General features: G+C 43.7%; 1 protein-coding gene across 1 annotated transcript; it reads left to right on the top strand.

Annotated features, from left to right (window-relative positions):
- Positions 1-413: 413 nt before the first annotated feature.
- On the top strand, positions 414-11,052 carry tbx18 (T-box transcription factor 18). The gene is made up of 8 exons (XM_071923364.2): positions 414-645; positions 2,529-2,691; positions 3,232-3,333; positions 4,929-5,100; positions 5,820-5,987; positions 7,415-7,479; positions 8,828-8,922; positions 9,195-11,052. Exons 1-8 carry the CDS (start codon positions 414-416, stop codon positions 9,734-9,736), a joined length of 1,539 nt encoding a protein of 512 aa, XP_071779465.2. The 3' UTR covers positions 9,737-11,052.
- Positions 11,053-13,936: the final 2,884 nt, after the last annotated feature.

The following is a 13,936-nucleotide window of genomic DNA, read 5'->3' as shown; positions in this document are numbered from 1 at the left end:
GATTCATTCACCAGCTCGACTTTTACCACATAAGGCGGCACGAGCGGCCCCCATAACGGGCGGGACCAGGGAAAAGTTCCGGGGGGCTGTGATTGGTCGTGATTGGGTGCTCTGTGCTGTGATTGACAGGTCCCTTTCTCCGGCTCTCCTCTCTAGAAGCTCCGGTTGTTGACACTTTCCCAAAGTCCGCACCGCGCTCACGGATAACGGAGACGTTAGCCTACTAGCTCGTCCCCGCTCCCGCTGTCCCCTCCATTGTCGGTCCAGAGAGACTCGTGGACAGAGAAACCGTCTCACCGACAGCACGGACGACAGTTATCCTGGATTGTTTTTTGCGTTGGTGAACTTTTCTTGCTCTTTGCAGCTTTGACGCCGTTTCCTTCCTCTCGCTCCTCTCTCCCAAACCGAGAGAAATGGCAGAGAAGCGGCGGTCCCCGTGCACGCTGAGCGTTAAGGCGCACGCATTCTCGGTAGAGGCGCTGATCGGGGCGGAAAAAAGGCGCAGGACCGGAGAGGATACTGTCTCTCCCGGCTTCGAGGACGGGACTGATGTCTCTGATCTCACCGGGAGCCCGGGGCCGCGGGCCGAGAGAGTGTGCGCCAGCGACCGGGGCAGCGAGGCAGAATGTGCAAGTGACGGATCCCGTAAGTAGCCTACATATTCACAACACAACATTATTTTAATAATAGGCCTAATAATAATTCGAATTATTATTTATTATAACCTAACAATAATAAGAATGGGATGCAGTGTGTCTGGCAGGGATTGAAAATACATACTCGGATAATGACTCTTAACTCTGGGTAACTGCATAAAATAATACTGAAAGTAGCCTACACTACTAAGCATACTACAACTGAGCTACTAATAATTATAATAATAGTGATAATAAATGTCAAATCAATCCTAGATTAGATCAAGCCCATTGTCTTTGTGTTTATTTGTTTTCTTTTGATGGTCTTTAGCATAAAGTGATTCAATTTTCCAGCCATATGCATAACACTGCAACAGGCCAATTTATATAGCCTATATATAGCCTACCATAAATTGTATATATCACAAGGGGAGGATTTAAACGTGTTTTTTCCCCTTTATGCTTTCATACTGACATTTATTTTTGAATGAGACTATCAGACTGTTATTTTCATCGAGGTTCTGTTCTCCTTTGCATGCTGCCCAGGAAAAGTCAATATTGTAGAACGGAAAAGATATAGTCTATAAAACAAAACAATGATAGGCTATGGTCAGAGCGGTGGAACAGTGGAAATGTGATATCATATCACGGCCCTGGTCTAGTAAATATGAGTGGTGTGAGTGTGACTAATGTGAGACGCTTTATGAGTTGTGTTGCAATCATAAACACGCCAATTAGCAGCGTATAAAGGCAGGAAAACTGCCACGGAAAGGATGCTGCAAGGTCTGCAGAAAACATAAAGTGAGTGGCTATGACAAATTAGGAATTAAATCTGTTTCAAGTTTAGCATGCAGTTGGCTGCGGATCTGTCTTTGTGCTATAGTTTGGTCTTGTTAGGCCCATGCATAACGCCTATAAATTTCTACCACTTGGCGAAGTCTATGCTGAATAGTGCAAATAACAACAGCGGTAAGGATAGAGACATCAACATTATTATTAAGGTTTTCTCTTAATATAATCACCAATTAAGACTGATTCAAACACAGGTATAGCCTAACGAAAAATCACTATAACATCCCTATAGGGACTTATATTGTATCTGTGGTATTCAATAGTGAGTCATCTACTTAGAGTTTGTTTTTTTTTTAAATCTCCTTATATCATTGTGCTCCTATAATATTCTTAGGAACTTATAGTGTATCTGTGGTATTCAATAGTGAGTGTAGTTACGTTATCGTACTTTAAAGTAGTCCTAGTCTATTTTTTTTTTATCTCACTATAATATTCCTACAATTTCCTGTAGATAGGCCTACGTATAGTGTGTGTGGTATACTAGTGAAATTATAGTGACTTTATCATTGCCTACTTAAGTTTTTTTTTTTTTGGTAATCTTCTTCGGTATCACTATAATATCACTGCTCCTAGAATATTCCTATTAGGACATAGTGTATCTACGTATTCAATAGTGATTTTATAGACGCATTGTCGTCCTTAAAGGCATTTTTATCTCCTATGGTATCACTACAATATTCCTATAATATTCCAATATGCACTTAAAGTGTGTCTGTGTACTCAATAGTGAGTTATAGTGTGAATTATCGTATTTAAACGTAGTTTTATCTCCTATGATATCAATACAACAGTCCTGTAATTCCTATAGGAAGTTAGTTTTGCTGTAATGTTATTATATATCCTTCTAAAATGTATAGGATCACTGTAGTTCGGTTTCTTCAGGATTTTGTCTTTTATTTGAGTCACAGAACTAAAATGGCCAGCACGGTTAAACTTTACAAGGGAATCAAGGAATGTGTTTTGTTATCGTGGATGGGTGAAAGTGTAATAAAGTCCAAATGTTCACATTAAGACTTTTCAATCCTTCCTCTTCCTGTGCAGCGGAGAGCGAGGACGCGCTGCTGGAGAGCCCGCAGCCGGGAGCGCTGTGCACGGCGCCGGTAACCGGGACCGGAGAGGAGACCCGCGTGGACCTGCAGGGATCAGACTTGTGGAAACGGTTCCACGAGATTGGCACGGAAATGATCATCACCAAGGCTGGACGGTAGGCACAGAGATGGGACTGAATATTGGGAGAAAAAAAAATCTTATTTTAGTCTTGTCTTTCAACAATAGGCTTTACAGAAGAAAAACACACCGCAGTGTAGCGCGGGATTTAGAATGACAGACTTGTTTCCATAATGACAGACAATAAAACCAAATGTTAAAAGTCGTATAGGGCTAAATTGATCAAAACAGCGCTTTTAAGCAGAAAATCACTGCATTATTTAAATAAGTATTATAACAATCAATGATGTATATAAATTCTGAACTGTAGCCTAAACGGATAATTATTACATTAGGTTAAAATTGTTGGAACAATTAACGAAGCCAATAGCCTAAATAGTTTTGTATATTTTATTTTTTTTAACCAGCGCTCCTTACACTGTAAGATGCAGGTTTTCCTATTTAAACTAGACTTTTTTCTTTGCTTCTCATGGGTGTTATTGGCATTGGATTATTGAAACTACGAAAAGAATAAGAGTCTGTCCTGTAGACCAATTCAAATCTCAAATGCAGATGATTTATTTGGTTTTCCTGTCAGGCGGATGTTCCCCGCTATGCGCGTGAAGATTACGGGCTTGGACCCACATCAGCAGTATTACATTGCCATGGATATAATCCCCGTGGACAACAAACGATATAGGTGAGACGCACACACACACACACACACACACACACACACACACACACACACACACACACATCGCAATTCATGCCAATGGCAAAACAGGCTGCAGAAACCTTTACGACAAAGAAATGTAATCCTATAATAAATTTTAAAATGGTACTAGGCCTATCCAAATATTACAGCAAAATATAGAATCATGAATATTACAGGAATATTATAGTGATGCCCTTTGGAGATAAAAATACCCTGTAAGTAAGATGATGTCACTATAGCTTCACCATAGGTCTACCACAGCCACAGTAGTCCCTATAGGAATATTACGGTTATATTACAGAGATTTTTCGTTAGGCTTGAAGCTGTCTTAATTTAGACTCGATATACACTGTGCTGGGTAGAAACCAAGACTTTTCAGTTGTGCAACCTCAGCTCCCAGAGCCACAAATGGCGCTTGGCACCGGTGATTTGTCACGGCGGTTTTGCGTCCCTTTTGGAAAAGGCCTTTTGGACGCCTAACCTCTCCACCCTACAAGGTCAAACCAACAAACGTCGTTATAATACAGCAAAAACACAGCATGCACACTTCTTAGTGCAGGGGCGTCAATTCACTAAACCCTACATGGTCAAGTCTTTGCATGCAATGTCATTATCCGCCAAAACCCGTTTATAGTGACTGAATTTTAGGGACACAGTGGAGCAATGAGTGATGACTGACAAGACGGTATAATTTGGTCAATGTGACAAGTTATTATACATAGATCAGCAAACTTTCTTGCACAAACGCACACAGTTTAGAGCAAGATAGGCAGCCGTGCGCCATGGAGGGCCAAGAGTCTGCAGCTTTTCTTTCCAACATATAAAACACCAGGTGATTTCACCGATTAGGACACTGCAACCAGACAGGAGGAAGGCAACAGTGAAATCAGCTGCTGTAGTGTTTGGTTGGAATGAAAACCTGCAGACTCTTGGCCCTCCATGGTTGCCAGGGTTGGATGGTAAGGGAATATTTGTAACACAAAAACTGCAACTGTATTCCGTTCATTACCTGAACAAACGGAGCATTAGCCTACTTCTGGGAATTATTTTAAAGCGAAAGTGTGAAACTCAGAAGGCCATTTAAATGGTGGCAGGTGTTTTTATAAAACGTGGCACAGAGAAAAAAAAGTGTTCGGATGCAAACCTGAAATACATTTCCTGAACTTTGTAATTTTTTTTCTATATTTTTCTTATCTGTACCAATACGTTTATATATGGCAAAGTAATCTGAAAGCAACTGGTAATCAGAATACATTAAGATATTGAATCTATATAATCCCTTGGATTACGTTACTGATTACAATTTTGATGGAATATATATTTTTTTAAATAGGCCTATCAAACCCTCATGATTTTTAAGGTACGGCTTCCAAATCAATTGCTATCTTTTTTTTTTCTTGATATTTGTTCTCTGTTACAGCCGACTATGAGCGGGTGACCAATCACCCACGCCGTTATTGTGTATCTTTTACGGTACAGGCCTAGCACAGTGCCAAATGGATAATAGTAGAAAGGAGAATAAAAAATACAAACTTTTGACTTCTGCCCGCTCACCAACCTGTCTGTGAACCGTGAAGGTACGTGTACCACAGCTCCAAGTGGATGGTAGCGGGGAACGCGGACTCCCCCGTCCCGCCCCGGGTGTACATCCACCCGGACTCCCCGGCCTCCGGAGAGACGTGGATGCGTCAGGTGGTCAGCTTCGACAAACTCAAACTGACCAACAACGAGCTGGACGACCAGGGACACGTAAGTAACATGACGAAAATTACTACAATATGCCTATGATATTCCTATAGGGACTTAAAGTGTGTCTGATACTCAATAGTGAGTTTATGTCACCTTTTTGTACTGGATGGTATTTTTTTTTATCCTATGATGTCACTATAATATGCCTATATGGACGTTATAGTTTTTCAGTGGTAGCCTATAGTAGCCTATTTTTACAAAAACAAAAAATAAAACTAAAAACAGTAATATATGAACCCAATTATAAAAGACTATACAACTCTAAGCCTGCAAAAAAAAAAAAAAATGCTTTCTGCTGAATTTCAGAAAATTTTAAAGGATCCTAAAATGTTATTCATCATCTCATCAGGCATAGTATTAGTTCATTTGAGAAGAATACTTTCAGTGAATGCATTTGTTAAAGTGTATTGGCAACAGTTTGTTAAGGACAACATTGTAATTCAGTTTTCTGAAATTGTTACTAGCAGAAATGAAAAAGTGAAGGTTTTCTTTGGGGTGACTGATAGGGAAACCCATTAGGAGCTTGAGTGGATATAAAACATAAGGTTGTGTGTGTGTGTGTGTGTGTGTGTGTGTGTGTGTGCATCTATGTCTGTGTGTCTCTGTGCTTGCTTGCATGCATGTGCATTATCCCCTGAGTTTGTTTTATGGTTGTGAATAACATATAATTCTGTTGCTGTGTAATTTGAGCCTGAACCGTTTATGTTTCTCCCTCCCAGATTATTCTGCACTCCATGCATAAGTATCAGCCACGGGTCCATGTGATCCGCAAGGAGTGCGGAGAGGAGCTGTCCCCAGTGAGGGCCGTCCCTGTGGGGGAAGGCACCAGGACCTTCTCCTTCCCCGAGACTGTGTTCACCACCGTCACCGCATACCAGAACCAACAGGTAGCCTGGCTGACCTCCACACAACCACATTTCCGCTCAAAACCAACACCACTAGCTGAACCCAGCACACCAAATTAGGCACTGTGGCCTAAAAAACTCAAAGTTATCCAGAGGATTGCAAGTGCTGCATCCCCCTGTTGACTACAGACGTTGTTGTTTGTTTTAGTTTAGTCTTGTACTGCTGATAATGACTGCTAAACATGTAGAGCAAATTTATGTTGAGTATAAAACATTCAGCCACCTTGGCCTAATACTTTCAATGGCTAGATAGAACGTAACAATTAGCTGGAAAAAAGAGCACTATTTGATAGAAAACATGTTGACTCCTTCACCGTACACAGTATTTTAAGAACTGTATGTTCTGCACCGTGTTCTGTTCTGTTCTGCACCAAAGAGACAGATTCCTCCTAGAGAGGGAATATGTATGTGTGTGAATGCGCATGTATGTATGTGTGTGTGTTTCTGTGTGTGTGTGTCTGTGAAAGAGGGAGAGAGAGACAGAGAGAGAGAGATCCTGTGGTGTTGTTAAGGGACTGTGCCACCGGCTATACTGAGAAAAGCTTATTGAACATTTTGTTCAGAAACAGAGTCTGAAAGAAAAACAGAATAGTAATATAGATTCTGACCAATCATAATACAGATTTTGACCGGTCATCAACTTTCACCTGTTTTGCTGCCAACTCCACACACCACACTGCCTTTTCTGTTTGTTATAATAGAAAAGCGGTCAGAAAAAAAAAAAAAAAAAAGATTGAGCCTATACAGTGATATCATAACCTGGATTGGGCAATTTTCCTTACCTTTCACCGAAAATCTATACTTAACAAAAAGGGTACAATACACATTTTGTTTGAGGGTGCTGCCCCTTTCTCATTCAGGGGACTGCTGCTGCACTCAAGTCCATTTTTGTACTTCTACTTCCTTTGAGTGTTTCAATTTTAGGGGACTTTTACACCACCAAATTTCAAAGCCAATATCTTCCATGAGGGGAGGGCGCTGGCTTTTTCTGGATTTCTGTTCTGGGCTTTGAAGTAGGATGTTAGCTCGGCTGGCCGGCCCGCAGCGCATGATGGCTGATGTCAGAACATGGTGGCGATGCCTATAAAAGTCCCTCTGGACGCGGGTCACAGAGCTGGACCTTACACACCACACACAGCCGGGACAGGCCCACGGCAGGCCCACAGACATACACTCACATGTACACACACACACAAATATACACAAACACATGGGCTCAAACACACATACAGACAAACTTTGAGCAAGCTTTGTACATGAAAGTATTAGACCTGGCTAAAAGTTTACAGAGAATGCAAATCACTTTGGTTGGAACAATCTTCTCTTTATGTGTAAGAAATTCATATTATCATGGACTGTGTAATATATGAATGTTTGCGAGTAATGGGAGTCTGTTTTTGCCTTTTCAGATTACAAGGTTGAAAATTGACAGAAACCCATTTGCCAAGGGCTTCAGAGACTCTGGCAGAAACCGGTGAGTTCATTTCGACCACAGAGATTTTCACATTATCTGGTGCATTAGGGGGAATGTGGGATGCATGGCTGCCTTATATTCTGGCTTGGTTGTGGTTTTTGTCACAGCTATTGCAATCTGATTTTATGGGGAGCAAAGCTATGTATTTGTTTTTTTTTTCTAATGGAAAATGTGCAACAACCGACCATTAACTCTGTTGTGGACGGGGGGGGGGAAACGACAAAGACTGAACAGTCGTGGCACACGTTATTATGATTTCATCATATTAATTGGTGATGCATTTTCATTTAAATGTGCTAAGTTTAAAGGCACATTAATTTCTACAATTACACAGTTGCGGGCACGGACTTTGAGAGGGAAAAATGTGACATCGGCAGCAAACCCAAATGGAGCGTCAGATTCCAGCCAGCCACGGGAACATAAACATCAACAGCAGAATAATAAAAGTCAAGAGTGTCCTGAAGAAAATCTATATAAACACATTTATAAACATATATATAAACACAGCATTAAAACAACACGGCAGTAAAACTCCTACAGTCTCCAAACAGCCACTCCCATGAGGCCCTCACAGAAATCATTAGAGAGGAGGAGAGAGAAAGGGGGAAAGAGAGAGAGAGAGAGAGAATGTGTGAGAGAGAAAATTTGAGAGGGAGGAAGGTAGAGAAAGGCAACCTGGATAACCGAGGGACCCTGACAGCTGACCCTATAAAAGTTAAACTCAGGAAGGCAGAAAAAACTCCCCTTAAATATTACAGGAAGAGTTAAGCAGTTTGCTAAATAAACTCCTGCTCTGATAGGCTGCTTCGGAGCACACAGAGCCGCTCGGGGCAGCTTGTCTAAATTATCACCGTGGCTACGACCCCGCGGGGGGGAGGACTTTTATCCTCACGCTAACGAGGGGTAACAGAGCACTCGCATTACCCCGCCGCAGCAGCCCTCTGCCCCACCTAGGGGAGGAGGGTGGGGGGTGGGGGGGGAGGGGAGCCCCACCTCATAAATCCTTGCTGTGGCTTCCTGCTCCTTCGTCCTGATTCGCCCGTAAAAGCCGTGTGAAAGCAATTACCTCGGAGCACCCGGCTGGCAGCGGCCAATCGCAATGTGGCGTTTATGCCCCTCATTACCTGCGGTCTCCATGGAGACGGCGAGAGAGGGGCCCGCAGGCAGCTAAGATGGCCGCCAGGTGGTTGGCGTAATGTCCGACGCAGCGAGGCATGCTGGGAAGGGGGCCGCGCTGCTGCATCAGTGACCAACAAATGTGTGCAAGTGGGAGGTTCTCAATCTTGATTTCTGTGTTGCTGATCTATGTGTTTCTGACCGTGTGTGTGTGTGTGTGTGTGTTTTACAGGATGGGTCTGGAGGCTCTGGTAGAGTCATATGCGTTCTGGCGTCCATCTCTGCGAACTCTCACGTTTGAGGACATCCCTGGCATGGCCAAACAAGGTAGAGTTTGCTGGAAAAGTGAGATACTAGCTCTAAGATTGAAAACCTCCAGTGCAAAAAAAGAAAAAACTCTTGAGCTGTATCCACACTGTCCAAAGTACTCTAAATCCAGTAAGGAGGGAAGAGACTAAAGCCTTTATTGTCACGGCTTAGAGCCAATGTGTTTCGATCAGGCAAGAAAGGTATAGTTCTGTAACCGGACTGCTCTAGATACTGGAAACAAGTGGAAGTGGGCTTCACCTTGTTTCTCTTGTTTCTCTGTGTTTCTGCAGGAGTCCCAGGAGCCCACGGAGGTGTTGGAGCATCATCTCACCTGCTCTCCTCGTCTCCGTGCTCCTCGCCTTTCCAGGTTTGCCCTCTCAGCCCACCTGACTACAACTGCAGCCGACCCACACACCCCCTCCATCGTTACAGCAACGCCCCGGAGCCGTTCCCCCCTCCCAGAGGTCCCTCAAGCTACGACGGTGAAGGATTTTGTTCCCTGCCGCTCCCTGCCTCTCAGATTGGCTATCTACCAAACCCCTCCCCGCAGGGTTACGCTGGGCTCCGCCTCCACACACCGCCGTACAGTCTCTATGGTTACACATTCCCTCCCTCACCACGCCTCGCTGCCAGCCCCGATAAAATGGCCGCCGCTGCCGCTGCCAATCATCAGAGCCCTTTCCTTGGCTCCTCGCCCAGCGGGACTCTAACGGACAGTCTGGGCATGCTCAGCGGAGGCCAGCAAGGCTTCTTGTTTGACTCTCGGACTTTAGGATTGGCCGGTAGCCAGCCGGGAGGAGGGGCCTCACAGGTCACCGCCCACATGGGCTGAACTTGACCCCTGACCTCTGGGGTTGTCATGGAAACAGCATGACATTCTGGAATGGGTATAAGTTGCTTTTGGTTCAGAACTTTGTACAAATGAATCATCTACAGTACGAGCTGAACAACCATCTTGCAGAACTGTGGACAGAAACAAAGACAAAGAAGCAAGAGTGACAGCTCAAGACATTGTTTCTGTGAGCACAAAGAGCTTGTCAAAGCTCCTTTAACTGAAGGGAATATTTTTACCAAGTTCTTATTTTTCAAGCATGCTCTCTGGGACACGAGCGTCTTGGGGGTTGGGATGCAGCTGCAGCGGTTGCTAAAGGAAGAGACTGTGGCTTCAGATAAGGAGTCCAAATAATGCAACCTAGTGACTGAACTGGAACAGAATATGGATCAGATCCACACAAACAGAGGCCAAGTAAGACTGGGCAGAAACTGGGCTGGCCCAGACCCTCAAAGCAAGCACTTCAACCCCTGACAGGAGCCCCCCCCTCAAGCAGCTTCTTTCAACTATTATACTCACACAGCAATTCTACGCTGCCTCCATAATGTGGTGAAATCTTGCCTACCGTGGACGGAACTACTGGACCCTATTTTTGATCTTATTTTTTAAGGGATATACGGACTAAAATGATTCCTTTTATTAATTCACTTTAAATTGTTGCTCATAACATGACAATCAAGTCTTTGGGAAAACGAACGTGTAGGTAGAGTCCACATAGTAATATGCACTACAGGCACGGCCTCTTCACCACTCAGACTTCAAAGACATGACGCATTGGAGAGGCATCAGGAGCATGTCGCACATAAAATATCAACATGACAGCGTCCCGGCCATGAGAGACCATGGGAGACATTCCCATAACAGTTAAGGACTGACGAGGTTAAAGCTGTAAACACTGAGCGATGTTGGAGAATGACTCTACTCTGATGGGACTGATTGACTGATCTACATATTCTGCGTCTGGTTGGACAGACCTTTACTCGATGCAGCCGTTCGTAATGTCAGGACAAAAGCGCATCTTTCCTTGTGTGACACTAAAAAGTCGTGACTGCTCGTGACGACTCTGTATATAGCGGGGAAGGGGCGGGACGGAGAGCTGTGTATATAAAGGGCTATGTGACCCATCGCACTTAAAAACCCCAATGCACCTGCTTCTGCTCATTAGACCGGGTCAGGTACGCCACAGCCGACCCTGAACCCGACCGAAAAGCTTTTCTTTGCAAACACACGCTATATCAGCACACCCTTTGGCCTAGAACATGAATGTGTTCCATGACCTTTTTGAGCCAAATAAAATATATCTATTCATGTCACAATGCTTATATATGATCAATGTCTTGCTGGTTTAACAGATTTTCTCTGGATGAATAATGCATCTGTGAGTGTGTGAGTGTTTCTTATAATAGTCTTATTGTAGTTTTTTGTTTTTTACTAGAGCAATATTAACAAATACATATATATAATTTCTGTGTGAAGACAGGATTGTGGACGACTGGGTCTATGCTTATATATTGAGGCTCATGCATATGAGTGTTGTTGTGTATGTATGTATGTGTGTGTGTGTGTGTGTGTGTGTGTGTGTGTGTGTGTGTGTGTGTGTGTGTGTGAGATAAAGCAGTCAAAGGCTGGGTCTGTTCCAGAGGCTTAGGATGCCTGAGAAATGAAAAATACCACAGGAGACAGGGACAAACGTAGAGACAGCAACTCTCTCACACACACACACACACACACACACACACACACACACACACAGATCCACATACACAAACAAATACGCATTCACATCGGTATTGTGTAATGGCCATGTAAGCTAATACCTACAAGTCTGTCGGATTGACCAGTCACACGAGACAGGGTGTGTGATGAATTTGGCTGTGTGTGAGGGTGCGGATATGCGTATGTGTGTGTGTCTGTGTGCATGTGTGTGTGTGAGTGTGTGTGTGGCAACAGGTGGTTGAGTTGTCAGCAAGTGTGCGACCTCACAGTCTCAAAGTTCATTTAGATCCCTGAGATTTGACCCCCTCCCCAGTGCGGATCACTCTGTTGCAAACCGAAGCCAAGATTTTTCAAAAAGCTGTTTGCCGTCACTTAAGCCTTTGTAATATTAACCTACTTTAACACCTGAACAAGCATACTAACCCAAGACGCCAAGAAACCAAGACAAAACAGTGAAACTTTTGGATTAGTTGAAAGTATTTTTCTTACCCTGTGCCCAAAATCAATTTTAAAATGAAAACAGTGAAAATTTAAGCACTAGCTCCTTCGGCTCCTGTAATGCCTACAGTAATAAGATCACATGTGAGCTGATGGACTCAAACCAATGAGCAGGTTTCCTCTGGTCCTCCAAATGCACCATTTAAACACAGGCTACTCCAGAAAAATCTGAAAATTGTATAAAAAAAAAAAGACAAACAATCCTAATTTTTTTTATTCACAGCCCCCCAAAGACATTAAACATGGATCCTGCTTCAAGCTTGTCTTTATATCATGACTATTCAATTAAGAGCCGTTTCAAAACTGCAGCTGCAACTAGAACTGACTGAGTGTGAGAATGGAAAATCACTGCTTTCTCTGCTGATCACTGCTACAAAAATACAAATAGGGGAAACACTGCATTGTAATCCTGTATCTCTCTCTCTCTCTCTCTCTCTCTCCATGGACCTTATTCCCACGGCAGCCATTTTGCCCTTATGTCGGGGTCGGAAGCTCTACCTTGAGGATTGGCACATATATAAAACTAGCATTACTTCAACACATAAGTGAGGACTTCAGATAGACCTAGCAGTTCAAATAGCAATAGTGGGCCGAATATATTACCGTAAAATGTGAACTTGTATCCCTCTGGATTCTTGAGATTTGAATCTAATATGTTTTTCAGTAGGGAATCTGTGAAATGATAAATGTTCGTCCGATTCGTGACATTTGTATGACGTGCATCTTAGGACATAGCTGGTGTGTACTTGTTTTTGAGTTTCCCACCCCAACTATGACGTAAGTTCAAAATGGCCGCAGTGGGAATAAGGCCTATCGATCAAATTTTGAAAACTCCTAATTGATTTACTCACTACCCGATCTTTCACCTCTCCCGAATTCTCATCCCATGTCAGTCTCATCCCAAGCGTCACCCTTTGCCTCGGCGATTCTCCCCCGCTGTCACCCGTTTCCTCCTCAGCCTGTCTGCCCCCCTCAGTTCTCTGCTGTCACTCTGAAGGTGAGAGGCGCTGATGAGAGGAGCACATGTGAGGCGAGAGGAGGAGGGAGCGAGGACGCACAGGGGGAGGAGAGGTTATTTTAGAACACAGGAATGATTGGCTTGCTGTTTCTGAGTGACAGGTGACGGCACCCCCGCCCGGTGTTTCCGTACCACACACACACACACACACACACACACGCACACAAAGAGAAAACACAGATACAACTATGCACATTCATGCTGTCACCTGCACAAGCATGTTCATCTCATCGGCTCATGCAAATACATTTGCTCATGTAGACAAAAGCATTAACATACTTTCCTAAAACACACACACACACACACACACACACACACACACACACACACTTTTTAACTTGATTTGGAAAAAAAAAACATGATAAAAAATAAATTCTATATTTGACCCCAGAGGATGCCAAATTTCTTTTTTTTTTTCATTGTGGTTCACTGTGGAAGGAAGACAAAATAAACCAAACCAGTCACACAACACAAAACAATAAAAACCCGACCAAAGATCATTGCTTGTACATGGCACAAACTAAATCTACTTCTCAAGTCTTGCTCTCACTTCCTTTTTAAACCTAGCTTTGGCAGGACAGTTTTTGATTTGCAGACGGAGGCAGTTCTATAAACTGATACCAGAGAAGCAAAATGAGCTTCAAGCTGCAGAGCTGTTCATGCACACACACACACACACACACACACACACTCTCCTGCATGGTGTCAGTGGTCCAGTGATTCCCAGCTGAGGTGGGGACATTAGCACTTGTGTGCGACCAGGTGCCGACGTGACAGATCTGTCACGCTATCTGCCAGGAGGAGGAGGAGGAGGAGGAGGAGAGGAGGGGAAGAGCGTGGGTGGGGGGGTGGGGGGTAGAGAACAGGACAAGTGTGTGTGTGTGTGTGTGTCTACACATGTGCATATTGAAACATGCACGCGTACAAAGCTGAAACGCACTCGCCCATCTATTTTCTCCATAGACATT

The sequence above is a fragment of the Centroberyx gerrardi genome, chromosome 18, assembly GCF_048128805.1.
Source record: "Centroberyx gerrardi isolate f3 chromosome 18, fCenGer3.hap1.cur.20231027, whole genome shotgun sequence".
In the NCBI taxonomy this organism is placed as follows: domain Eukaryota; kingdom Metazoa; phylum Chordata; class Actinopteri; order Beryciformes; family Berycidae; genus Centroberyx; species Centroberyx gerrardi.
The sequence above is the reverse complement of the archived record's forward strand: the minus strand, read 5'-3'. Positions and strand labels throughout refer to the sequence as shown.